General features: G+C 47.3%; 1 protein-coding gene across 1 annotated transcript; it reads right to left on the bottom strand.

Annotated features, from left to right (window-relative positions):
• Window positions 1-2,287: 2,287 nt before the first annotated feature.
• On the bottom strand, window positions 2,288-25,260 carry uri1 (URI1 prefoldin like chaperone). The gene is made up of 11 exons (XM_036543985.1): window positions 24,906-25,260; window positions 18,855-18,889; window positions 16,701-16,779; window positions 16,280-16,415; window positions 11,558-11,649; window positions 11,083-11,146; window positions 9,494-9,674; window positions 8,103-8,379; window positions 5,881-6,029; window positions 3,073-3,313; window positions 2,288-2,505 (listed from the first exon to the last, which is right to left on the bottom strand). Exons 1-11 carry the CDS (start codon window positions 24,975-24,977, stop codon window positions 2,320-2,322), a joined length of 1,512 nt encoding a protein of 503 aa, XP_036399878.1. The 5' UTR covers window positions 24,978-25,260; the 3' UTR covers window positions 2,288-2,319.
• Window positions 25,261-27,896: the final 2,636 nt, after the last annotated feature.

Genomic DNA, 27,896 nt, shown 5'->3' with positions numbered 1-27,896 from the left:
GCCAGTGTAATGACTGATCTCACCTGAACGGCCGAGGACCATGATGTACCGCACCACACAACACCATGAATCAGTAGGTAGGCTCCAGCGGCGAGGGAGGCCGGATCGATAAACAAAATTGCTCTTCATAAAAATAACGAAAGATGAGCGTGTACTTGGCACAGACGTTAACTGACGACAGCTCTGTGAACTTCTACAAGCACGCACGCAAGCCCAGGAGCATGCCGGTCTTGCAGTTCATCATAGTATTGGATTGTGACGTATTGTGCTGTCGTTTTCCTAGAGATATAACTTTCTTGTGGTTCGGGTCAAGTGCAGAACAGAGCACAATTTGCCGGCAGCAAGTGCTCCAAATCCACTCCTGCAATGTTGGAGTGGAAAGATGAGTGGTAGCAATGTAATATTAAAACTATTACCATTAAGAATGATGTATTGCATTTATATAGCACCTTTCAAGAACCCCAAAAACATTTTGTGCAGTCATTTTGCTCCAGGACACTCACCACACATCGGCAAAGTTTGCAAGGGAATATTCAGTTAAATTGTGGGGTTATTCGATGGACAGAGTTTGAATGGGGCAGTAATTTTAAACAGCAACTTATGGCTTCAGTGTAGGAAAGCAGTAGTGTAGTGGCATTGTCATTAGGAGCAGTACCCCTTCCCTTCCATTTCCCCCTACAGCACAGGACCCCTGAGCCTAACTGCACGGCGGGAGCCAGAAGACCTCAGACAGACCGCCAGCCTTAAAACTACAGACTGCACATCTGTGAAGTAAAACTGCCCTGAAAAGGAAAAGAAGCAGCCTCCAGACTGCCCGGAGGTGCCCGGGCGCATGCTGCTCCTGGTGGAGCTTCGCAGCGTAGTCTCCGACATCAGTGGCGACGGCAAGTGGGAACGAGTGGCTTCTGTTAGGCTTCCATCTGCCGTGACTGCGCGTGGGTGAGCGCGTGCTAAAGCACACCTTCGGCAGGTTCTCTGAAAGACTGTCAGTAGCACACACCACAACGGGCACTTAGCATGCTGATCTGACGAGTTTGATGGCGATTTTGTTTAGGACTGTTGGTGGAATGTGGGGGAAAATGCAGTTGCCAGGGTTCCCTCAGGGTTAGAGCTCAGCTGGAGGCTGGTAGTACCAAGCAAGCTGCAAGGAGACCTGGAAGATTTATGAACGCCCGTGTCCAAAACCTCCAACCAACCGCTGCAATTTACTTCACCTGAGAGTAACCCCAAGCTTTTTAACTCAGGACATCCCCATGGGACACAAACACAGCTGCACATCTCACTCAAACTCCAAGGTCCAAGGCACCAAGGTTCAGTGTCTGAAGTCGTCATGGACACCCTCCCTTCCACACCAGCATCCAGGACCACACAAGACACAACCGGGCACATCTTCACAAAAATCATTTATTCATTTTTTTCACCGTTTCAAGTTAAAAGCAATTCTTATTTTTTTTTTTTTTTTTTTTTTTTTTTTTTAAGTACAGTGTCTTCGCTTGAAATCGGCAACGCCACTGAAGCAGACGATCATCAAAGCAAAAGGCAGAAGCAACAAGGACTGAGATCCACTAGATTATCGCGCCTCTGTCTTCCCCCGTCCGACTCAGTCTGCAAAGGAAAGTCAGGCTGAGGCTGAAAGAAACTTATGCACTGTGTTCATCGGGTAAGAAACCTGCTAACAGCCTCCAGGCCTTTCTGCTAGCAGTGCTGCTATGCTTGAGAAAAGACCAGAGTGAGAGAGTGTACGGTCGTACTGACGGCCAGCATCCTGCTGGAGAATAAATGAGCAGTCAGAGAGTTCCGGGGTAATGACCAAGGGACTGGACACGAATGGATCACTTTACCCGGGAGGAGCTGCCTAGCAGTGGTGCTACAAGGCCTCAACGCCCTGCAGAATCACCACCCCACCATCCAACAGCACAACCTGTACAGTAAGTGCGCTCTCACGACGAGGAGGGCGGGGGGGTCACAGACGAGGCCTGACAACCCCTCTCCTCAACACAAATATGTAACTACATCTAAATTCAATTTTAGTTCTTCTAAACACTGCGGCAGGTTCTCGCAAATAACAGTAATAAGCTACAGAGGAAGCACAGAGAAAATGGCACAAAGCACGAGGTGGAAAAAAACGACTCGAGGAGACGAAGGCTCTCAGAGAGCGAAGAGGAGAAAGAATGAGAGGAGCGAGAGAGGGAGAGAGAGAGAGAGAGGAGACGATGCCGTCTGCTCAGTGTAAAGTGTGTCAGTACAAAATAAAGCTAAAAAGGGCGTGAACCCGGGGGGGGGGGGGATGTCGGGGGAGGGGGGGGGGGTGTCACACGGTCACTTCTGCTGCAGTCTGGCAGCCTTGAATTTGGACACCCTTTTGGGGGGCTCCAGGGGGGCCTCGGGGGCCAGCTCCTCAGACTTCCTCTCGGGAATCGTGGGTAGGGCAGGAGGGGCGATGGTCAGGTGGGGAATGGACGAGGGTAGCCCAGGGTCCTTTTCAACCACTGTCCCTGAAAACGCCTGTTTAAAAAGGAAAAAAAGAAAAACAAACATTTGGGCCAGTTAGAGGTTTCCCCCTCTCACAGTGTCTCCAGTAAGTGATGTCACTGATCCTGAATTTCTACTCTTTAACTTGTTTTCACCAATAAAGATCTCCTTCTGAGGCAGAGCTTTGGTGGGAGACAGTTTTTCAGGTCTGGATGTGGTGAGCTGCAGTCCCTTGCCTTCATTCTATCCACCTGCACGTCTCACCACATCTCCAAAATGCATTCTCTCACACAGCCCCCAGCTCCGCTGCGGCCACGTGCATTTCATTAGGGTCCTGACTGAGCCCGAGAGACAACTCCTCAGATAACACACCTGAAGCCAACGTAAAGGAATGGGAACCGGGGGGGGTGGCTTTACCCCTGGAATGGCTGGGCAGGTGCCCCGGGCCAGAGAGGATTGTGATAATTAGGGACGGGATGGGTGGATTCATATGGGGGTGGAGTCAGTCTTAGCCCAAAAGGATTGGATAGATTTACAAAGGGGCGGAGTCAGTGTTGTCTCAGACTGGTTGCAGTGATACAGGGGCGGAGTCCGTTGTACCTCAAAGTGGCTGGGGAGGTGTGAGGGGCGGCCGGGGGGACTGTCCTCCTCCAGGACGCCCTCGCTGGTGTCGCTGTGCGTGGCCTCGTCGTGGCTCAGCGCACGGCCGAACGCTCGCCGCTCCTCCAGGTCGGCCGCGCTGCTCTCGCTGGTGTCACTGCACACGCTGTTCTCCCGGCTGCGGGACTTCAGGATGGACTTCCGCGGGATGAGCTCCCCGTTCACCACGTCCACAAACACCCTGTGGACACACAGCAAGGAAGCGGCTCAGACACCCAGCAAACGGCCCGCATACACCCTGCACACACCCCGCACACACCCCGCACACACCCACCAGGGGGCTGGCAGAGCCGGGGTCAGAGGTCAAACGACACGGAAACACCGGGGCAGGGGTCAGAGTTCAAAGGCCACGGAAACACCAGAGCAGGGGGCAGAGGTCAGACACCATGGAAATACAGCACAGGACGCAGAGGTCAATCACCATGGAAACACAACAGATGGGGCGAAGGTCATGGTTTGCCCGCCAATTAAGAGCATTGATTCTCATTTCTACTTTCCATTGATTGACTTTTTAAAAACAAATAAATAAGCCAAAATGGCAAAACTATACCGGCTAAACCTGCTCTGTAACAACCTCTCCAGTGAGGACACAACCATTTGCATGCAGAATATATTTTATACAACAGAAGAAAACTCTGAGCACAAAAAACCAAACATAATATCAAAGCCTGTAATGTAAATGAATCCACTCAATACCACTTAAGCCGAGAACACAAGCCTGAAATTCACAAACAGATGTACCGCGAGCGAAGCTGACGTGCATTTCCAGAGTGTGCGTGCGTGTGTGTGTGTGTGTGCGTGTGTGTTAAATTGCCAGACTGTGACTGCAGTACCGGTAGACCCTTGCTGACCACACAGGCAGTAAAAAAATGGCAGTGTGTGTCGGTGTCTCCACACTCAGAAAGGACTTCAGAGCCAGGTGGTTCTGCCCCTGGGTCACTGATGCTGCCATTTCAGGCCATGAAGCACTGAATAATTGTACCCCTCTCATTCTGCGGCTCTCACCGCTTACTGCTGCGGTCCAACAGGAAGCGCTAACAGCCCATTTCCGTGCGGTGTCTGCCATATTTCAGCCTTATCTGTGTGGTGTTTTTGGTGTGGTGGCGGGTGTGTTATTGTGGTGAGATGTGTGCTCTGGGAGATTGCTCGGGTGCGCTGTGTTGTCCTTTATCTCTTCCGCATTGTTTTCACACCTCGCTGAACCCCTGGTCCTCCTGGCACATGTTTTAGCAGGTGACTGGAGGGAAATGGCGTCATATAACATGACCACAAAAAGAGGAGGGAAACAGAAAGGGGGGGAAGGTTGGCCCCCCAGGGCGCACACACGCGCCCCTCGGAGTCCCGGCACAGGGATGTACGCACCCCTGCTCCCCCCCAACCCCCAACCCTTCACAGAGGCCAACCCCCTCCTGTGTGCCACGTGAGGCAACACGCTTCTGCACCCCCCCAACCCCCAACCCCCAACCCCAACCCCAAACCTCCAAGCCAGCTGATCCTGCCAGAGCATCCATAACCGTGACAACTACGCCCCCCCCCCAATCCCGACCCATGGCACCGACACTTAGCCTGCTTCTGTTTGCAGTGAGGCCCAGGGCCACATCACAGAGCAGTCTATTAGTGTTATTCCCTGTACACCGCCGAGCCATTCATCCAACCCGCACAGGCACCATGTCAAACACCCCTCTTCTTCCCTGAAGAGAACCCAGGACCCACCCCCTTCCACTGACAAATACAACCTTGGTTTAAATGTACTATGATAACCCAAGCCTAGTCTTTTCTCTCTTTAAAAATTTTGAGTTTTGAACACCATGTATTAATGAGAATTCCAAAGGGGGTGTGTTGTGCCCAAATGCAGTAAAGGGAGGGGGGGAAGGAGGGACACTTTTCTTGTTGTATACTACCCCAGTAAAAACTACATATTTAATGCTGAATGCACGTATTACACAGGTGCGTTCAGATCACATCTGCAACTTCCCGCTGCTAGCAGGGTGAAGTCAGACAGGCTTGGATCAGCTGGGACAGCTTACTGGTGCTCTGGGGGATATTTCTGATCGTCTGAGCCAGAATTGCTACCTCTTTTACGGTTTCTCAAAGCATGAGCGTATGGCTCTCCGGGCGCCTGGTGCAGGCCTGCAGCGCAGAAACAGACTCAATCACCTGTAAGCGCTGGTGGGAGTTTTTATCCCGGGAGACTCAGAGCGCTCAGAGCGTGCGTGTAATGTGTTACCGTAGGTGTGAAACAGAGCGTGTGTGTACTGTACCGAGAGGCAGAGTAGCACAGAGGTGAGGAGCAGGGCTTGTGCCAAAAGGTTGCTGGTTTGATTCCCAGCTGCGGCGCTGCTGCTCTACACCTGGGCAAGGTATATAACCCGGAATTGCCTAAATATCCAGCTGTATAAATGGATAACATGTATGAACTGTAACCAATTAAAACCGCTCTGGATAGGAGCGTCTGCTAAACGGCAATAATACTGTTGCAGGTGTGAATCACCTGTAAATGTGGGTGGAATTTTGATGTTGGGGAGGGCAGGATTCTCAGAGCGCGTGTGTACCGCACTGGCGCAGGTGTGAATCACCTGTAAATGTCGGTGGGGGTTTTGATCTTGGGGAGGGCAGGATTCTCAGAGCGCGTGTGTACTGCACTGGCGCAGGTGTGAATCACCTGTAAATGTCGGCGGGGGTTTTGATCTTGGGGAGGGCAGGATTCTCAGAGCGCGTGTGTACCGCACTGGCGCAGGTGTGAATCACCTGTAAATGTCGGCGGGGGTTTTGATCTTGGGGAGCTCGGGGTGCGAGTGCCCGTTGCTGCTGCTGTGGCTGTTCTTCTTCTTGCGCTTGGCCTCCTCCTTCCGCTCGCTGAACTTCAGCATGGTGTTCTTTCCTGTGTTTATCCTCACCTGGAGAGGGTGAGAGAGAGGGAGGAGGGGATGGAGGGAGAGGAGAGAGGCAGGACGTGAGAGAGGGAGAGGGAGAGAGGGAGAGAGAGAGAGGGTGAGAGAGAGGGAGGAGGGGATGGAGGGAGAGGGGAGAGGCAGGACGTGAGAGAGAGGGAGGAGGGGATGGAGGGAGAGGGGAGAGGCAGGACGTGAGAGAGGGAGGAGGGGATGGAGGGAGAGGGGAGAGGCAGGACGGGAGAGAGGGAGGAGGGGATGGAGGGAGAGGGGAGAGGCAGGACGGGAGAGAGGGAGGAGGGGATGGAGGGAGAGGGGAGAGGCAGGACGGGAGAGAGGGAGAGGAAGAGAGGGAGAGGGGAGAGGCAGGACGGGAGAGAGGGAGAGGGAGAGAGGGAGGAGGGGATGGAGGGAGAGGGGAGAGGCAGGACGTGAGAGGGAGAGGAGAGGAAAGGACGGGAAAAAGGGGGGGGGGGGGGGGTGAGGGGAGGATTGAGGAAGGAAGAAATAGTGAGACAGGGAAGGAAAAGTTGAGGCATAGAGGGGGGGGGGAGAAGAAAGAGAGGGAGAGACAGAGCGATTACAACACAGGTGAGACACATTTCCCTCTGATTACTGCTTTGGATTCTCCCCATGGAAACCCAAAATAGCATCTCCACCAGAAACCACCGCTTCACCGAGCTTTGCTCACCACATGAGTTCAGAAAGATGTCAGTTTAGTGGGACTGAAAATAGTGAGGCCACATTTTAATGATTTTATTCATTAGAGTGAGAAAGTGAGGTATTTTTGAGAGGACAAAAAAAGAGGCATCTATTAAATTAATTTTCAATCCAAAATGCAACTTTAAACCATCCTGATGTGCACGAAAGACATCCTTTGAATGTGTTCTGAGCTGTCTTTGCGGTTTGTCTTTTTACAGGAAGTGCTTTGCTCTGCGACCATGTTCACACAGTTTCTCTGGGCACTGGACGTCCCTCAAAGCAGGGACATCCGTTCAGGAGCTGATCCAAACAGCACCCGCGAGCCACATTGGGCCTTTTCATACAAAATCAAACGCAAGATTAATCTGTGCAGTGCTAATCAAGAACACATTAATTTGAAAAAGCACACTAAATCCGGAAAGGCTTTCCTGCCATCATTTACCTTTTCTGGGATCGCCAGATCATTAGGCAACCACATCAAAACCAGTCGCCGCGGAAACGCCTGGAACAAGTGATGCGGTGCCAGGCACGAAGCCGCGCGTCTGACGGCATCAAAGCCGAGGGCAGAGAGCACGGCGAATCAGAGCCGCTTCACGCCTAAAGGCCTCGTCACCACAACGCTGCCAAGCCTGCCAGCCCGGGGGGGGGGGGTTATCCCCCCCAAAACTGTTAGAAATTCAACGAGCACTTGACAATCCGTCAAAGAGCCAAGAGTTCCCCACACAGAGGATTCTTTTTTCCTATCTTTCTTTTTTTTAACTTTGAAACACATCTGAAGAAGGTCATACGAGTCAAAAGCAGCTTTAATTTCACCAATCAATAATCAGTCAAAAGTTTGGACGCACCTACTCATAGCAGGGTTTTTCTTTATGTTTACCATTTTCCACATTTTATAATAATAAAATTAAAAATAACAAAACTATGAAAAAACACAAATGGAACTATATAGTGACCAAAAAACAGTGTTCAGATTCTTCAAAGTAGCCAAAGAATATTTTTTTAAATGAATTTTTTTTGGAAAGAAATTCATGCACAGGCATCAACTTCACTATTTATAACTGTCTAAGAAGCAAATTTCAAGCATTTAAAAGCATAAGTCTTTTTATCAAAATGTCTTTGAAAGCATGTTTCCCATTAGCTTAATCAGATGTGTCAACACTTTTGACTGGTAACGTATATGATGGTACCACTCCTACACCAAATGCCCAAGTCAAACCGCAGTGTCACATGACCTTTGTTATTGAGGTGGCAACATGGTACAGGGTCAACAGCAGCACTGTGACCACGCCCAAAGAGCCAAAGGAGAGGGCGAGGCCCTGGGGGACAGGAGGGTGACAGTTTGGGGACAGGACACCTGACTGGCCCAGGCAGTCTCACCTTCTTTGGCTCCACCGTGTGAGAGAAGAAGATGGTTGGCACGCTGTTGCCTTCCTCCTCCTCCTCATCCTCCTCCTCTTCCTCTCCGTCGCTGTGTGGGCGTGGCGTGCCGTTGTGCTCGCACGCCGGGGGGCGCGGCTTGTCCCGGGCTGTCGGGGGCCAGCTCTCCGCCCGGTGAAGACCGTTGGCCAGACTCCGCCCACCTTCACCGTCCTTCTCTTCCTCCGAGGAAGAGGAAGTCGTGTCTTCGCCGTTGGTGTCAGCGCTGTCGAACAGTCTGAGGGGTTTAACGGGAGACCAAAAACAACAAACGATGACACAGGTGCTTCCGAAGAGCGAGGGAAGCCAGATTCAGGCCGAACAATGGCCCTGCAGAGCAGGGTCTCAACAATGAGGAAGGAAGGGCCGAAGCAAGCGACCGTCTGGCTCCGTCCTCAGAGAGCCGGGAGATGCGGGCAGTATTGTCTCCACACACAAAGCATCTTAAAACAACAGAGCGCTGGCCTGCATGTGTGTCTGCATGCCTGCTGGCCTGGCTGGGCTGACTTCCCGGATTCCAGAATCACCGTTTATCATTCAGGTGGTGTTGGGGAATGTAAGAGACATCCTCGCTCCTCATTGGCTGAAAACGACCTTGTTATGTTCTCACAGTGAACGCCTCATTTCCAATGCCCTGTGAACCCTCCTCCTCCTCCTCCTTCGCCTTCCTCCTCTAATTCATGCTTCATCTCCCATTACCTCCGGACGGCCCGACGCCAGCACGATCAAGCCGTGTCATTCTATCAAGAGGCTGAATATTCGCATAATTGAAAATCTAATTTCAAACGGCTCTGCTACGGGAGTGCGTGTACAGTCTGATCCCCTGCCCAAATCAGGATAATCTCCAACCAGATGGCTTTTCAGGTCTGCAGCGCCACTTCGTCTCCTGTCATTAAATGGAGTAATCAAACACAATGTTACCAGCCTACAGATGTGACAGCTCAGAGCAGGAGACGTGCCTGATCTTCTGACAGGGAGGGGGGGGTGGGGAGTGTTTCTACCTGCCCTACTCCCTGTCCCAGTTCCCAACATTGACAGACTTGTTAGGGTTTGTGTGTGTATACATATCTTTGTGTGTGCATGTATGTGTGTGTGTGTGTGTGTGTGTGTGTATGTATATGAGAGAGTGTATATCTGTGTGAGTGCATGCGTGTGTGTACACATGCGTGCATGTGTGTACGTGTGTGTGTGAGACTGTGTTTCTGTGCATGTGTGTGCACATGAGCGCGAGTATGTTTCTGTGTGCGTGCATGTGTGTGTGCGAGTATGTTTCTGTGTGCGTGCATGTGTGTGTGTGTGTGTGTGTGTGTGTGTGTGTGTGTGAGTGTGTGTGAGTTTCTGTGCGTGCGTACCTGTCCTGCTCATCCAGCTGCTCCTCTTGAGCCTCCAGCTCATCCAGCCTGGCCCACAGCTCCTCCTCGGAGAGGATGCCCCGCCCTCCCCCGCTGCCCCCACCCTCCTCCTCCTCCCGCAACTCCACCACGGGCTCCACCTTGGGCTTGGAGTTGGGCTTATGGGCAAGCCGGCGCTTTCCTGAGGAGAGCAGACACACAGGACACACATTCAGCAACACAACACAGACACCCACACACCCACTCACACACACACACCCACACACCCACTCACACGCACACACACGACACACAGAGCCCCATTTAGCAATATACACACACACACATGCTCGTGCAAGCAGTCCCATTAAGCGATACAATATATACACATACATCTCTGGTCTTTCTTCTCCACTTTAGGCCCAGAGCAAGATCAAGGTGTAACGCACCCTTAACAACACCCACTTCCTCACAGGAAAATCTACTGTATGTTCAGCTGTTTGAACGAATGGATTCTTCTCACACTGCAGTGATGGTCCAAACGTGCATCACCTGACTGCCGTTCTGTCCTTTTCCACACGTTTGCATCCAAGTGTGGATTTATGGGAAATGTTTTCATCGTTTTGCTTACACCAGTGCGCTTGGTTGAAATTAATTATTGATTAATTGCCTTCGTTTTAGGTGCAGAGCAGCAACAGTCACCTCTTTGTGGGGAAAAAAAAGAAAAATTGCAGGCCCAATTCAAGCCTCCCGAAATCATTCATTACCATCATATTGACAAACCCCACATGTTAATCAGTATACGCGAGGCAAAAATGGTCAGCATTTTTCCCCTCAATCACATTAAATCTGAATATAACTCCCGTTGCTGACAGGAAGAAGATGCTGTGTGCTGAAATAAAGACAGGTAGGAGGTCCACCCCCCCCCCCCCCGCTTCTTTTGAGGTTCTAAATCGTTACGAGCCAGAGGCAAATAATTAGATTTGTGAGTCCGACATCATGCAACAACATCCTCAGTACTCCTGCGGATGGCTCCTGGACAGGGTCGAGTTAAAGTTTATAGATGATTTGCTCTCAGGATGTACAGGGTAGTGGGAAAAAGAGAGAGCTGCTCAAAGTGCATAAGGACAAAGAGCAAACGCAGAGCACAGAGAAGCTCTGTACAGGCTTTAAACGTGTTGCAGAGCTGTGGCTCGCTCACGGACACACAGAACCTGAGAGCTGGCCTGTACCTGTGCTCAGGTGTTCAGGCAGAATAAGGCACTCTCCGTCAGACTTCAGCACATACACGCTCACGACTGCCTGGAAGGCGCCGGAAAATTTAAGCTAATGTGTGAAAATTACCATGCTACAGGACTCATTACCGATCTGAAGTGTAGCATTTAATGCCTGCTTAGCGCATTTGCGTGGGTATTTAACGTTGACACACACATCCTGAAATCACACAGGACCCAAAAGTAATAAGCACCACTCGGTGCGCTTTGCTTCCTGTTGTTTATAAACTTATGAAGTGACTTAATCTGTGGACACAAATTGAAATCCTGCTAATCACGCTGCTAGGCCTCTTAGCTGAGCATTTGACTGAAGGAGACAGCAGCTTCTAACAGTACCTTTAGTGATCCACTCCTCGTCCTTCTCCACCTCCTCTCTGATGTCCACGAAGTCTCCCTTCTCCTGAAGAAGAAATGCATTAGCCTGACATTAGATCACCCTGAGAGAGACCTTTAAGCGTTATTACTGCCCCTGTGTCTCTAAGAACGTCAGACCATTGTTTTCTACCTCTAATGCGGTCCAATGCAGCCGGTAGCCTTTCCCACATTGGACCAGACTCTACTACAAGGGCTCTCTCTACAGTCTGGCTGCACACGCTTTACACTGTCTGTGTATCTGTACCTCGACAGGTATACGCAGGTATATTACACCTGGCATGTCCTTGTATAAGCTTTTATCAAACAGGGATGGAGAGGACAGAGGTGTTGAGCGGGAGAGGGCTCTGTGGGGCAGAACAGCAGCCATTTTTTGGCAGGATAGAGGGTTTGTGAGGGGCATTCGTTTAAGCATCCGAATTGAATTACTGCAACTTACACCAGAAGCTTTTTCAAGGTCTTCCGTGAACCCAACACGGGCCTCGAAATTCTTCACCACTTTGTTCAAGTCCTCAAGGGCGTTTTTTACATCTGAAAGAAACACAAGCCGGAGGAGAGTCAGAGAAAGAGGGCGGGAGAGAAAGAGAGAGGGGAGAAAGAGGAGACAGAGAGAGAGAGAGGACCAACAGCACATGACCTACAGATCACAGACGCTGGGAAGAGCTGAGATTGTGTGATACACACATCTTTACCACTGTATCCGCCCATTCTGTTCATGGCCAATGACCACCCGTAGGGTCAAAGGGAAAAAAGATGAGAGCATCTCTATTTTTTGGCTGGAACTGCACAGAGCAATTTGTCCCCGTCTCTCACTATCTGCACAACATCTGGTGCCGGGCAGATTTAGGTTAGATGCGTAATTAATGCTGACAGGTGAAATTATATTTAAAAATCACTTCATCACTTGCCAGGAATATCGCTAGGTCTATACAATCAACGGCAGCACCTCTGCCCCGGCAGATGCAGAATGATAGATTACAGCATCCTGTCCTACGTTTGCATGAAGGAGCGCACACACACACACACACACACACACACACACACACACACACACACACACGGACGGACATGCACGCACGCACACACGCGCACGCACGCACACACACACGCACACACGCACACGCACGCACCCGCGCACACCCACGCACACAGAGACATGCACGAGCACACACATGCATATGTATGTGTGTGTGGCTGTGTTTGTGTGTGTGTATGCATGCATGTATCTATGTATGTGCGTGCATATACACACCACTATCACCAGCCCACTGCCTTTCCAAACTGGTTTAAACTCAACCCTCTGCCTCCTCCACGTGTAACACCATGCGTCCGAATCTCAGCACAACGCCTACACACAGAGCGACGTTCATCATCATCCTCATTTACTTCAACTGAAAGGCCAAGGTTGTCAGCAGCTGTCTGCGTCGTGGTGGCTAGACACACAGGCACACAGTCATGTCCTGCTAGAGTGTACCGACGACAAGGGTCATACTCTTATATAGTGTGCTAACGATAGAGGTCATATTCAAACATAGCACAGTAACAACTGGGATCACATTCTGGTGTAGTGTATTAGTGACGCAGGTCATATTCTCATATAGTGTACTAACTACAATGGTCATATTCTGGTAGACTGTACTAATGAAAGGATCATATACTGATATAGTTTACTACCAAAAGGATCATATTCTGGTAGGGTGTATAACTATAAAGGTCATATTCTGGTGTTGGACATTAAAGAAAGAGTTGCTGTAGGTTAGGAAAACGTGTCCTGCTGAAGTGGACATGTGGCTGTGCAATTTCATTTACCTGGCATTTGAATGTGCTGTGGTATTCTATTATATTCTGTGATTGATTATCATATCGAACACTTATCAATACAACACTGGGATGATGGGGGGGGGGGGGGGGGGGGGAGGATGGAAGAACCAGCCATGTGTTGCACGTTCCCCTGACAACACAAGCAGGGAAGCGGCGTTTGGCTGTGCTAAAAGATTCCACACACCCCAGCTCCAGCCTCTCTGACCAAGGCCAGCCCTCTCACGCTTCATTCCCCCCTATAAAGACCCGCTCAGCGAAGGCTGAAGCGCTCAGGAGAGACCCACAGACAGGAGCTTGCCCTCTCTCCACCGTGGTGTCAATCACAGCCCCGGCCACAGCACTGCCCCTCTCCCCTGCTGGAGGGCAGTTAACCATCTCACAATGCAAGCGTACGCGATCACAGTCATTTCTCACACAGCCCCAATAAATCACTCCTAAGGACAGCTCTTACATCAACCAGGAAAAGCAAACACCAGAGGACAGCTCCTTTTCTTTTTTTTTTTTTTTTTAAACGGTCTGACGGAGGGGTCACATTCAATGAGAGTTCAATTCAATTCAATGACTGAATATTCTCAGAACATCAAAATTTTTCTTCGCCTGGGAACGTTTTTGTTTCGTCTGTGGTTCAGTACATGTAGGGCAAGACACTAATTTACAGAATTAGCTTCCAATCTATTTTTAAAGGGCAAGTCTCCTTTGAATAATTCTCAAGCACTACTGAGGGCATATTTTAGAGTTGTCTGATCTGACATAGATATACAATGTCTTAAAAGTACTTCACAATGACTCCAAACCAGCCAATGCTTAAAAGCACCCCACACCCTGATGAATGAAATCCACTGTTATTGATGTAATTTTCTTAGAACAAGCTTCATAAAAAAAAAAAAAAGAAAAGGCTCAATGATGATTATTCTGATCCCCATTACAGAAGCTGCATATGCATGAACATCTCAATAGTGCTGAAATTATTTAGAATATCAAATGAGATATAAATAGACACCTTTCGGCAACTTATTAAAACGAAGAATGTGATGAAAATTTGGTGTGAAGTGGGAGGGGGACGCGGGAGAAGCCTGGATGCTTATCAGCGTTTCGACAGAACCGCACAGCCATATTTTCAACATGACAAACAGTCAAAATACCAACACACAAACCCGCAGCTGACAGTGCCAACCCCACCAGACACCCCTCCCCGCAGAAAATTCCCTTCACCGAAGAAGTGTTGGCTTTTTTTTTGACAGAGGCTAATCAGGGGTGGGTTGGGGTTTTGCGTCTTGTGGAAAGAGCAGCATAGATCCTGGTTGCTGCCCCCAGCCAGCAGTGAAAGGGTTAAGCCTGAACGCATTACCAAAAGAGAATTACATGCGTAAACAGTTCATAAACTCTCCCGGCCCCCGACGCCGCTCCAGATCATTACATTTCAGCAACAATTAGACCTTTTCTCACAGTGGAGGATCGGCCCCGTTGCCATGGCAAATCTGAGCCCTTAAGTCATACATCTGAGACAGCGCAAAGGTCAGGCTCAGACAGCCCAATAACTCAAGGAGCTGTTTGACAGATTTCATCCAAGCATGATCACATAGCAGCGCAGGACCACAGCAGCGGCTGTTAAAAGCAGGGAAGGGGGGTGGGGGGTGTGGGAGGTTAAGGTTACCGAATGTTTGTGCTTCGGTAATTCCTGCCTAATAATGCCTCTGACCGGGAGGACATTAAGTGGAGTGTCATTCTGTCGACAGAATTGCAGTTAATATTAAATTGAGATTATGTTTGTACGCGTGTGTGCGTGTCTGTGTGTGTGCGTGCGTGCATGCATGCATGCGTGTGTGCATATGCATGTAGAGGGGTACTCACACACACAGGTAATGAGACAGTGAAGTTTATCCATCTCTCGAGACATTTCTCTCTCTACCAAGAGTAACAGTAATTTCCCAATTACTGACACACAATACAGTTTCTCCTAATGGTCTTGCATGCAGCTTGGGAAATCCCTATAAATGCATTTCCACTTTCAAGACAGGTTTTTAATGCCATTAACAGACCTCAGCACCCGATGGGGGGGGGGGGGGGGGGCGGAATCCTCTTACATTCCGTGACCTTCTCATTCAGCCCCGAAAAACACTGATCTATCTCTCATGCTCAGTCTCCTAACACCACAGGGCATGTTAAGTGCCAAGGTCCAAGGATGCAACCCCACAACCTTCTGGTAACAAGAGCAATTCCATAACCGTGACATGACACTGCTGCCCACAGGTGACTCAGAATCTTGGCACTCCACAGTATCTTGATCTAAACAGTGGTGCTATCCCCCACTGCTGGCTGGGAGGGTCCATTAGGGGGCGCACTGCAGACAGCCAGTCTCACACATTCCTCCTATGCAGAATACAGTGGGGAAACACACCGCACCATTTAAAAAGGGACCGGTGCCTGTTTTCCCAGTGAAACTACCAGCTGTTTACCACTGGCCATCCATTTAAGGAAAAGGATACTTGGAGTAAATAAATAGCTGGTCTAAGATCCCAGCCAATGGGAAAGGAGCCCTGTTTCAAGGGCGGGAACACGACCAGGCCTCAGAGCAGAGTTTTGGTGGCCTAATATTCAGCAGCGTGATCAATACACTACATACAGCAGGATCGCCCACACCACACACAGCCTGGGAGGCGTCGTATTCACACAGAGGGCTGCAGGCCGCAGGGCCCGAGAGTGGCAGAGAGTGGCAGCCTGCAGGGGGAGGGAGGCCGAGAGAGGCTCGGTGTCTCTGCACTCCCCATGCCCCTGCTCCCCCGTCTCCCATCCCTCCTTAGCACCCCAGGCTTTTAGCCCCCGTAATTCACTGACACGGTGTCACCTTTTATAATTAGAGCGTGTGGCTGAGTCGTGATCACCTGTCTCTCCACACGAGCGCGGAGGTGTCGGCCCTGTGAGAGGTGCCAGAGCAGAGAGGGGAAATGGGGAGCTTCCGGAAACTTCCAGAGGGAGGAGGGGAGTCTCACGCCTCTCTCACCTCTCCTATTCTGTCCATCTGTACCCCCCCATCCCCCACCTCCATCTCTATGATCTCTCCCCAACCAGCCCCGCTAGCATCCCACACAAAAGAAAACAGGCTGGCACAGACACCTAATGCCTGCTACTAAACACAGCCCTCACGCTTCTCCTGTTAATTAGTGATCAAAAAAACGAGACTGCGTGCTGAACAGACCCGTTTTTCAGAAATGAGCATATAACTGAAGTTGAGTGCTGGGGTGTGTGAGCGTGGTGCGCGTGTGAGTGTGTGCGTGTGGTACGCGTGTGAGTGTGTGCGTGTGCGTGTGCGTGTGCGTGTGTGTGTGTGGGAGAGACTTACGGCTCTTCCTGTGTTCCGCCAGCTCCACCGCCTGCTTGGCCGAGCACTTGGCAAACCAGTTATCACCCAGGAGAACCGTGACCTCGTTGGTGTGGACAAGCTTCCCTGGCATGAAAGCCAGGGGGCCGAAAGGTACCTGCAGCAGGAGGGGGCACCGAGAGGAGGGTGGGACGGGGAGGAAGAAGAAGGAGGGAGAGAGAAAGAGGAGAAGGAGGAGGAGATGTGTGAGAAAGGGAAGGAGTGAGAGAGGGAGAGAGAGTGAGAAGGTGACAAACTTTCATCCCTCATTTCATACCCAAAGCTAATTCACCATCACCTGCCAGTGATTCACTGAGGCCTGGGGGGGGGCGGGGGGGGCGACACGTTTCCCACGAGTATCAAAACCAGCGAATGACTGTGCCAATCATGGAGCAGGACGTACCATGATGTCATAGGACAGTTTGTCAGGAAGAGTGCGCAGTCTGTCTTGAAGGGCCTCATAGTCACCTTCTACCTTCTTCCTGTGGGTCAAAGCAAAAACAGACATCAGAGCCGTACGCAGCACAGGCGACTGGTCACCTGTGGCAAACACGCTGAAGACAGCACCCCCCCCCCCTTGCCCAGCTCATCTGATGATGGATGTTCATCACGCAGGTTGGGGCTACATTTTGGCAGTGGCTGTTCCCCCCCCTCCCCACCACCCCAACCACTTGCAAAGCATATCTCCTTGAAATCAATGACAGGTGCTATATGAACACAATTAATTATTACTTCAATTTCCATCTTAATTGTAATTCCAACTATGCTGAACTACAACATTTACCGAGCAGACACATATAAAGCAAACAAAAAAAGATGCTGCGATTATAGCTGCCTTGTCTTGTGTCATATCAGTTTCCAGTTAATCGCCACACGTAGCCAGATCAAGACGACCTTCTCGGTGTACCTTCCTGTGGTTCACCACACGGACAGGGCTGGGTTTGTTTTGCTGCTGTCTCTTCACTCTCACGACAGCTCCAGCCCAGGCGCGGTTTTGTAAAGGTCGCGGGGTCAAATGTGACAGACATTTTGACACGCCAACTTCACCCACAGTGTTCCTGAGTCCTGAGGTTTATAGCAGACAAGCAACACATTCTGCCTTTCCGAAGGCAAGAGAAACAGGCCTGAAGGAAGGATAAGGAGGAAAAACTCATCCTCACAGCCTCGGAGAGGCAGATTTAAAAACGAACCGTGGAGAGGACTTCAAAGGCAGCTCTCAGTCCCGACAGCCCTGCCCACATCTGATCTACACATCAATGCTATTCTCTGCTGTAGCCCTCTCCCCACGCAAGGCCTGTACCAACAGGACGTATAAATTATGCATGGCACAGCATCAGTGGCATGCCTTGCAGACAAACACACAGTCAGAGCTCATTCCCTGTATGTAAACAGTGGTCACATGGTGTAATTTGTGTGCAAGAGAGCTTGTAGCCCTCAATATCGATAAGGCTGTGGACGCTTACACTGGGAGGAGGGAGACAAATTCAGGTCATCTAACTTTTGAACCAATAAATAAGCGGACGAGAGGTTGAACAGATCTCAAGTTTCAAATGTCTGGGAACAGCACTAGATCAAAAACACTTTCTCGGAAATTCTGGATGCATCTACGAGGCCCGACAGCAGCCCTCTCCTCTCAGAAACGAAATTATGCCCAGAATAAAACACTGACAGAGTGCTTATTTCTAACATTGTGACCTGGCCTGAGAACATCTCCTTTATGGCTCCATTACATCACAGATACTGGTGGAAACTGACACTTCAGCAGCACAAATTAGCTTAGTACTACCAATCAGGATGGAAAATCTCTCCATGCAGGCCCTACTACTGAGTCGCAAGATGATCACAGTCACGCTGTTTAGGAATTAGTCTGTGGTTGCTGCCTTTCATTTTAGGCACTGGACTTTCACTGTTCATTACGATGTAGAGTGCAAGGTTTTCAATCAGGTCCACCAACTCTTCCCGATAATCCATCCAAATGTGTATTTTTTCCCTAAAACCCCAAATAGAGCCAAGCTGTGCCCTTACTGATATGAACGTCCAACTACAGAGCTGTACAGTTATGCTGCTATTTACTTCGGTGCAAAGTCCCTACAGTGTCCTCCATCTCGTATGCGCATGTCGCCAGTAGCTCACACGTTTGCGTCCCATTGGCTCACGGATGCTTCAGGACTGTTCAGGGTTCTACGGGGAGAATCTTGGCAGAACAAGCCTCACGGTCTCAGACCAATCAAAAGTGGCTGGTCAATCAATCAGCAGTAGGTCTGAACCTAGTAACTACACTTAACTAACTAACTTAACTGAAATATACAGCCATGTTACTCCAGTCTCAACTGAACACATAAAAATGCAGAGTTGCAAGAAAGGCCCATGTGATATTCTGAGAGAGTGGGGAAAACTGAAGATGTGCACATTGAGCCAATCAGATGGTGCCAAATAAGTATTGATCCAATCAGAAGGTGAACCGCAGACCACTGATCCAATCAGAAGGTGAACCGCAGAACGTTGAGCCAATCAGAAGGCAAACCACAGAACTCTGAGCCAATCAGAAGGTACTCACCAGTGCTGGATCTGCGTCTCACAGCCGCTGACCACCTGTCATTGAGATATTGACACAAACACTGTTACCGAGTCATTCACATCAACAGCTTACACCCAACACAAGCCACCACCCTTCCAAACCCACAGCCTCAGGAAAATACTGATCAGCCCTGCAGATCCCACTGTCACAACACAGGCAAGTTTTTCTTACTGTAAAAGTCAAAAAAATAAGGTTGAAATTAGTACCAAATTCCCAAAACAAACCCAAACATGCACTTACATTCAGCTGAGCCACCACCAGACTCTGTATGTATGCATCTGTATGCATCTCTGTAGGTTGTCTGTGTCTGTACCTTTTGGTTGACTCCCCGTATAGTAATGGCTGGCTGTATTGTAGTTTATTGTAATGTATTGTACTGTATTGTTTTGCCCCTAACATCTTACAACTGAGCTGGTCAGGTCTCCTTTGTAAATGAATTTTTGTCTCAATGGGACTCTGCTGGAAAAATAAAGGTTAAAAACAGAGACTATAAAATAGGCAGCAGAACCAAGACTGTAAATAAAAAATACGATCCTTACACCAGATTCTTTTTAATTTCTCTGAAATTGACTTCTGCCATTCAACATGCTCACTGCCTCCGTTCTTACACTGGCGCCGAGCTCGGTGGCCTCTCCCACACTTCAAAGGAGAATTTAAACTCTGACGCTCAGAAGCTGATTGTACTCCTGTCAGAGCCCTGTGGGGGGGTCACTATATGCCAGAGATACAGGCAGAGAACAGAGGATTTAAACAGGCTTGGTCTGTCCAACCAATCACCTGCACTGGGTTTGATTTTGCCCCTCACAGAATAACATTATGTGCTTCGCAAACTCTACCGGGCTACTGAGAGGGCTATCAAAGAACAAAATTACCACTCAGAACTAAAATGTGCATTCTTATATTTTTTTATAAACCTGTGATCTAGTGAACCTCTGGGACATCGGATCTGATCCCTCCCTGAAGTTTATGCTGGAGAATGTGGCACTTTCCTGCAGAACTGGGGATAAACCTCAGAATCATCTTCTGTTGTCTGAGCCACCCATGTGACCTATACGCCATGAGGGTGACATCCCAGCGGGGGAGAGGTATATCCACGCAGCAGCACGCAGACTCCAACACTCAATATTCAGCCATTCAGCAGACAGCAAAGCATCACTGTGAAAGTGTGTATATAAGTCAATACGGATTACATGGTAGCCGTTATCTTTCAGTTTTTAAAGAATAATGATTTTCCTTTCAAATAAAAAATAAAAACACTCCGCTTACGGGAAGTGAGTGTAAAATATACCCGTTCAGATTGTACACCCATGTGTTTGACATCAGATTACACTTCTCAATGGATTTCAATAAAGGCAGTTTTAAATAACACAAGTCAGGCAAGTTATATTCTCTAAGGCGGCTGAAGAAAAGCTAGTTCCATCTATTAATGAGTACATCAGCTCTCACTCTCGGCCGAAGACCAGCAGTTCTTTCAACTCTTGTGTAGTCTGTGGGCAATAGAAAAAGCTTCCACTCAAACAGGTGTTACTGAAAGACTTGTGTTGCAATTATCAAAAACATGTATAGAGCAACCTACCCAAGAACACACCACTGACAATTTAAACTCAACTGCTGCCACGCTTTCTTTACAGAAGATACACACTTAAGTGTTCCGCTCCAAATATCACTCCTGATAAATAATTTTACATAAACATAGCAGTGGTATGTCTGCGTGTAAGGAGTCTTCTGATGAATAAACTGAACCGAACCTTGAGATTCTGTACCTTTCTTTACAGGTAAACATAAACCAAAACAAAATTGCATTTTCTACCCGTAATTCTGGAAAACAGGGCAGCAGGGACTGCAGCTGGCAGCAGGCTCTGTCAGGACCTGCATCAAACGCAGCCAACGATGAAGACATTCAAAAACAAATCACACTCTCAGGGGCGTACAATGACAGCTGTGCGCTCCCTTGGAAACAGCCAATGGTAGGGTCCTACCGCCAATGAGGCGGCCACTCACGTGCCTGATGGAAAGTAGCCGAGCCAGAGCCAGCTGTGTGCCTGTGAATAAGTTTGCTTTAATTAAAGGAATTACAATATCAAGGCTCAGGGAACGTGTGAGAGAAGGCTGACAGGAAGTGGCCCTGGAGTTTGACATTCACCCCCTTCATAAGACAAAAGCACCAGGAACAAAACTCTTTGTAAGCCCCAACATGGAGTCTTTTTCCTCCGCTTCATGGAAAAGGCATGTGTTGGAAATCTTTCCTGTTTAAATCATAGCTTTGACATTTCAGACCTCTCCAGAAACAGCTGTTTTCATTCAGCGGATGAACAAGTGCCCAGATGTTTCAAACAAAGGCTATCTGAAGTGATACATTGTCTATGAAAATATTAGATTCAAATATACAATCATATACAATACTGCATATGTAATGTATAATTGTGCATACTGTTTAGCTGATGGAAATTAGGGGAACTGCAGTCTGGTTTTCTGTTGCTAACAAGCGCACACAGATGTGAGGTCTGAATGCTTCCCTTTTTATTAGTATTTGTAGCCAGTTGATAGCCTGTTGGTTTAGGGTTATCAAAAGGAACACCTTAAAAATGAATTTTAATAAACAGCTGATCATTTGATGCATCTTCATGAAAGAAATCTTTCAATATTGTGCAGAAATGTTTTCGATATTTGAATCCCACTAGACTCAGTCCAACCGCAAAACCCTCTATTCATGACACAATGTTTATACCATTAACTGTGAACAACATATTCAATTTTTGCTATATCTTTTGGAAAACTGGACATGGTGCATTGACTTTCTCAGCGATTAAAATTTATTAAAAACATAAGATCTGTTTACGACAAGACCACCAAGCTCATGTCATAAAACACTTAGAATCAGATGATTAATCAGTGCATTGAGAAAAGTTTACATTCATGACCTCACATGATGTAAGTAATATAAAAATGAAGTACAGTTTACAGTCCGAGAACCGACAGGAGTAAAAATAATCAGGTCCTGTAATTTTGGTGATTTGCCACAAGAGGGCAACATACACAAAATTATTGGAATATTGCAGCAACTGCCTGCCTACCTTTGTCCTCTAGACAGTGAGTTTTACCATTGCATCTCTTTTGTTATACGAGTTGTTATGTAGCAATGCACTTTACCAATTCATTAATCCCCATAACTATGAAAGCTGAAAGTGAATCATCAGTTTATTTCGTCAAAAGATCGACCTGTAATAGTTTTACAGCAATCCAAAAAAAAATACCTTCCAGCTATCTGAGATGAGAGGTGCCACAAAGCTCTGGAAAGGGTTGAAGAGAACAATACTGAGAATGTCTGACAGACACATAAACTTAGTCAACTCACGGAAACAGAACAGTGGCGTGACACGCTTTACGGAAGCATGTGGTTCCCAGTCCATTCTGAGTGTTCAGTTCCTAAATACCGCTTGCCGTTGTGCTTAATTCGTTTATATCTGCGTGCCTTTATGCGCTGTTAGTGCAATCTAAGCATACCCTTCATCAGGGGTGTCCAAACCTCTCCTGGAGGGCCACTTGTCCTGCATGTTTTAGATCTCTCCCTGCTCCAACACAGCTGATTCAAATGATCAGTTTGTTATTCAGGAGTTCATAATGAGTTGATCATTTGAATCAGCTGTGTTGGAGCAGGGAGAGATCTAAAACATGCAGGACAAGTGGCCCTCCAGGAGAGGTTTGGACACCCCTGCCCTTCATGATCCGGACTCTGCTTTGGATGTAGTTCCCCATATGGGCCAAAAGGGGGAAACAAAGTACAAACTTTTCAAATTGCCCATCCTTCATTGGCGTCTTCAGTATTTAAGTTAGTGATTGTATTTCCACACGATCATTCATATGAAATGAAGGATTAAAAAAAATAATAAAACTGAAAACAAAAAATAAAACATGGTGCATGAGATCAATGCTCAGATGGTTTCTAACAACTTGTTTACAAAAGATCTTGGTACTAATATGCCCCAGAGGAGTATAGCTGGGTGTACACACCACAAACAACGTGATGCAATCATAGGAAGTATAGATCAATGGATAAGATAACCCATGTAAAAGACACCTCACCACTCCTGCTACTTTCTGCCCTTGATAACAGGCATAAGATCAGCCAGTCCAGCCCAAATGCTAACCACAATCACTTAATGTAAATTTTTGGCTCTGATCGACAATCAGTGGCTAAGGGCAGAAATGGTTAAGAGTAATATCACCAAAGGAAATTGTCTGTTAGATATTCCAAGCATTTAAAAGCCAGCCCTACAACTGAAAGGGTGTGCTGCTTGCCCTCAACTTAACACTCCGTCTGGGTTTCTTTCACACCTGCCCTCAGCATTTTCCCAGTTACCTGGATTTCACCCCCCGCCGTAACCACAGAACCACGTCCAGAGTGTTACCAAATCCCACAAACCCCTTCCACTTCCACCTCGAGCCGAAGCTGCAGGTACTGACTACACGTGTCTGAAAACACAAAGCATGTGACACAGCTACAGTTTGCCACACGGATGGGGGAAGGCTGGGCAAAGACTGCTATGGAACAGAGCAGTGATTGGTTTACTGAGTGCCCCGATTTTGGGACTTTAAGTGCGGTGTCTCGTAGAGAATGTAAAAACAAATGAGACAGGGCCCATGACACTGACACCGCAAAGGCATCGACAACAAATGTGTCAGGTTACGCTGCTAATTACTAACACTTTATGGTTATGCTGTGCAAGACAGAAAATGGCCTACATTAAAAGAACTTCCATAACAATCCTCAAAATCATTTAAGAGAAGTACAAAATGGCCACAAGGCACAGCTCTGCCAGTATGAGGCACTTTCACCCCCCCGGCTGGCCTGGCACTCAGTTCTGGGGATTCACTGGCTTAACGTTTTAGGGCCCAATTGATTTAGACATGAACAGGTGTTCAGACAGGGGAGGGGGTGGAGGGGGGCAGAGGGGTAATTCTGTGGTATTGGCAGAGAAGTATCTCACACTAGCCAATCCTTAGAGGCCCTGACCTAGCCCCTGCACGCTAATGTGGGGGATAATGTTAAAATCCCATTCTTAAACTCTTCATTGTCACTCAACCAACAACAGCTGTATTTAATGATAAGAAAGGTGAGGCTTGGGCGAGGTGTGGGTTGGAGAGTATTGCGTGACTTCCTCCTCATTGGGTCACCAACCTAGTTTACTTAGCAAAAGAACAATATTTCTGAACAGAGGAAAAAAAACTGGAGAAAAGACGAAAGCGTCGTTTGAAGATGATTTCGATCTTGAGTCTATAATATGTTTAATACCCTTGAAACAATAGGACTACTTTTAAAATAAAAGTTGCACGTGTGTCGCTACAATAGCTAGTTAAATGAATGTAATGCCACACAGCATAACTAACTTGCATGTAGGTATGCCATGACTTGAGTTCCAATGTGGCCACACCATATGCGCCAACTCTTGTTCTGTATAACCTAATCATAACGGCTGTCGAGGGGGTGGGGAAGCACGACGATATTTCATTCACATTGTTAATGCAAGAGGGGCAGTTATGGTTGAATAAACAGCACTGACAAGGATCAGCTATGTGGCGTAGTTAGCTAGCCAACGAGCAACTTTGAAAAATCGGTCAACCAACTTCCATTTGCAAAGTGTATGTTTAAGCAAACAGCGAATCGACTTTAATGACTTCCATTGCCCAGTGCTTACAGCCAGCACAGGTTTACCGTTTTATGACGGAGCAGTTAAAATGTCTGCTGAAATAAACAGATGCAACACGTGATAAGGAAGTTTCTAGAAATACTAGCGAGCTGGCTGCAAACTTTCGTTTTCAGAGGCTGTTGCAACAAATAACCGTAAACAGTTTACGATGCACACAGTCGGGTCAGAAAAACAAAACGGTTTAGTGAAGCTGGCCAAGCAATTCACGGCTGCTTGTAAATGATCGCGTTGCATGAAATAGGTCACGTCTGAGCTGGGTCCGCATGGACGTGCACAATGATTTAAACCCGATGCCTTCTTGGGATTTTCTACGTTGCTTTACCTTTTTCTGTTCCTCACGAAGTCGGCGAACTCCTTGCGGGAAATCGATTTTCGTTTTACCTTTCTCGGTCATCTCCCCGCGTGTTTATTAAGAGCAATGCGTGAGTTTTACGAGCCACAAAAATCAAACTCAGGGGTTGTGAGTCCTAAAGAAATGTTTATGGATGCAATTACAGGAATTTCCCAGGGCGTCTGGTCTCCTTTTACTCATCAATGGAGCAGCGGCAGTTATCCAGGACTTCGGGAGTGAGACCATTTCACACTCGCATTTTAGGGTCGCAACGTTTTTTCCAAAAATTTTCCAATGAATATCGCTTCCCCTGTAGTCTCAGCGTCGTCCCCCGACCTGCGCCATGTTCCTCTGTCTTTTTCGCGGTGCACTGTGGGTAAATCCTGAGAATCGCAACAATGAGCCATGCCGCTGACGCAGACGCTGTTTGCGTCGCAGACTGCGCTCACCTGTACATCTCTCCGATTTCAGCAAATTGCCATAATTCTGTGGCAGTTTTATTTTCTAAAACGGTGTAAAGTGCAAGTGGCTGCAGCAGTTTCAGTGGACGTAACCTTTTAGCTAACAAGCTGAAACTGCCCGCTTGGCTGGCTAAAACAGTCGCCAGAGTGTATTTGCAGAGCACGGATGCACCGAGCTTAATGTATGACATAGGCCTAACTCAATTTGTGCCCTTTCTGTCTGGACAGCTTTGGGCAACAATAGTCCCTCGTATATTCGGAGCACTACATGGATGTTGCCGACAGCAATAGACCTGCATTCAAATTCTTCCTAGCCAATAATTTATGTTGACTTCAAAATATGAAAACAGTAATCATATATGTGCAGGCGTTCTTGTATTATTAAGGTAATAAGAAGTAGCCTAAAGTTTAAATCTTGGGTGCTTAAAAAAGAACTGACTTCATAGATGTGTTGTGGATGTGTTGGCAGGTTTTCACATCAATTCGTGATAATCGTTCTCAGAATATATTAAAGGTGGACGGAAGGTAATGATGCACGTTGATCAGTGTCTTCGTTAGCCAGTACACTTTTGGCCTCATAAAACGGATCCCATTCCCTGATTTTAGTTATCTTGGTAATTTCTTCTTCGGAATTAGATGTAATTGTACAATGAATTGATTGGCCTCTCTTGGTATAGCTGTCAGACACAGTCACGAAGCCCAGCTAACTCTAAAGCACTAGATAAGACAGGGAGGCTGACACATCATGACGTTTTTCTTCCGTCATGTCGGCTCATTTTCTTCTCGAAGTAAGTAATATCTAACGTATTTTGATCCTTTCAATGCAATAGACTCTCAGTTAAGTTGCATAGTAACCTTATCACCAAGAAATTTGTAGACTGGCCATCTAAGATTCAACATGAAAATGTTCTGGAAGATTCACATTTACATTTATATTTATTCATTTGGCAGACGCTTTTATCCAAAGTGAGGCAGAGTACAACAATATTTTGGATGTCTCCAGTTTGCTGAGCGTGTCGGGGGATATCTTCCACTTGGAGGTGTTTTGTTTTTCCTTTATTCTGCTTCGTCTAGTGAATATTTTTGATGAAAACTGACAATGATGAAATTCATATAGATCATAGAGGTAGCACAAAATGTTATTCAATTCTAAACGTTTTTCAATAGCTAACACACAGTTTGTGTGGGGGCATGGTTAAATCTGCACACCGTTTATTGCAAAAACACTCAATGGTCCTTAAAATGACACCGTATATCTATAAAATTTTACACCAGACCTGATGAAAGAAGTGTGAAAACGATTGTATCGGTATATTACTACACAGCTATTCAGGAAATTCGAAGTCACGTGTTTTGCAATGCTGTGAAGCATCAACAACTTTCACATTCAATTTTAATGTTCACATGTGAAATTAAATAAATACAGATTACATAACTGGGGCAGCAGATTCTTTCACCTTTATATTGATACATTTTTCAGTGATGAATCTCTATCGGCACGTTCTCTTATTTATCAAAGCAGGTATTTACACTTTGCTTATCAATTACTCTCCAATCACAAAAGTACTGAAATGAGCAGAAAGAATGCTTTATATACAAAAAATCTCTGTCTTATCAGCCCTGTTTCTATCAACTTGCCTGACGTATTTAGGTCAAGATCGGGTAGAACCGCGGATATTTCAGTCATATGTAGGAAAATGCGGTTTTACGATACCAAGTATATTTGGGGATTCCCAGTGACGTACAATGAACGTCTTTCCGAGTCCTTAAAAATAGTTAAAGGATTTCCGTGCAAAACCCTTTGTCTTCTTGTAAGTTCAGGAACTGTCTGAAATACATGCAAAGTGAACCAGCAATCAAGTGGCAAACGGGTTGCTTAGTGAGCAAATAAAGCAGCAAAATACATACCAGCCGAATGTGGAATAAAAACGCTACTACCAGTGGATGCAGATGTACAGATTAAAGTTTTTTTTTTCAAATAACGATGGAGATTCATTCATATTTCTTTTTCCGAATGACACATGACAACTTAAATGGGAGAAATGTATAATAAGCTATTGTTTTCCACTTTAAAGTGACATACACACTTAAAACCAACATTTCGCTCCCTTACCATTTAATACGGATTTTGTGTCCTTCATCGGACACAACTTCTGGCTCAATCCCGGAATCATTACTATAGCTGCCAAAGCGGATGTCCGGGTGGCACTAATAGGCTACGCACATAGATGTTCAACCTGCCATTCTGTTGTAAAATACGAATGACTGCGTTCGCTAGGATCTTAAACAGGAAAGTTAAGTGTTTCCTACTGCTTAAACAATCGCAGTAATTAAAAACAAAAAAGTGTCCTCTGTAAGGAAATCCTAGCGAGCGAGCTTCGTGTCGTTTAAAACGGCTTTTCCAAAGTATTTTGGGGTTTGGCTTTTTGTGCATATTTTAGCAGGATTCATTTGGATACAATCACCGCTGTTGGTTTCCCCGAAAATGTAGTGAAATCACGTTTTTTTAGGCAAGAAACGC

Source organism: Megalops cyprinoides, chromosome 13 (genome assembly GCF_013368585.1).
Source record: "Megalops cyprinoides isolate fMegCyp1 chromosome 13, fMegCyp1.pri, whole genome shotgun sequence".
In the NCBI taxonomy this organism is placed as follows: Eukaryota; Metazoa; Chordata; class Actinopteri; order Elopiformes; family Megalopidae; genus Megalops; species Megalops cyprinoides.
Note: the sequence above shows the minus strand (reverse complement) of the source record. Positions and strands in the feature narration are given on the sequence as shown.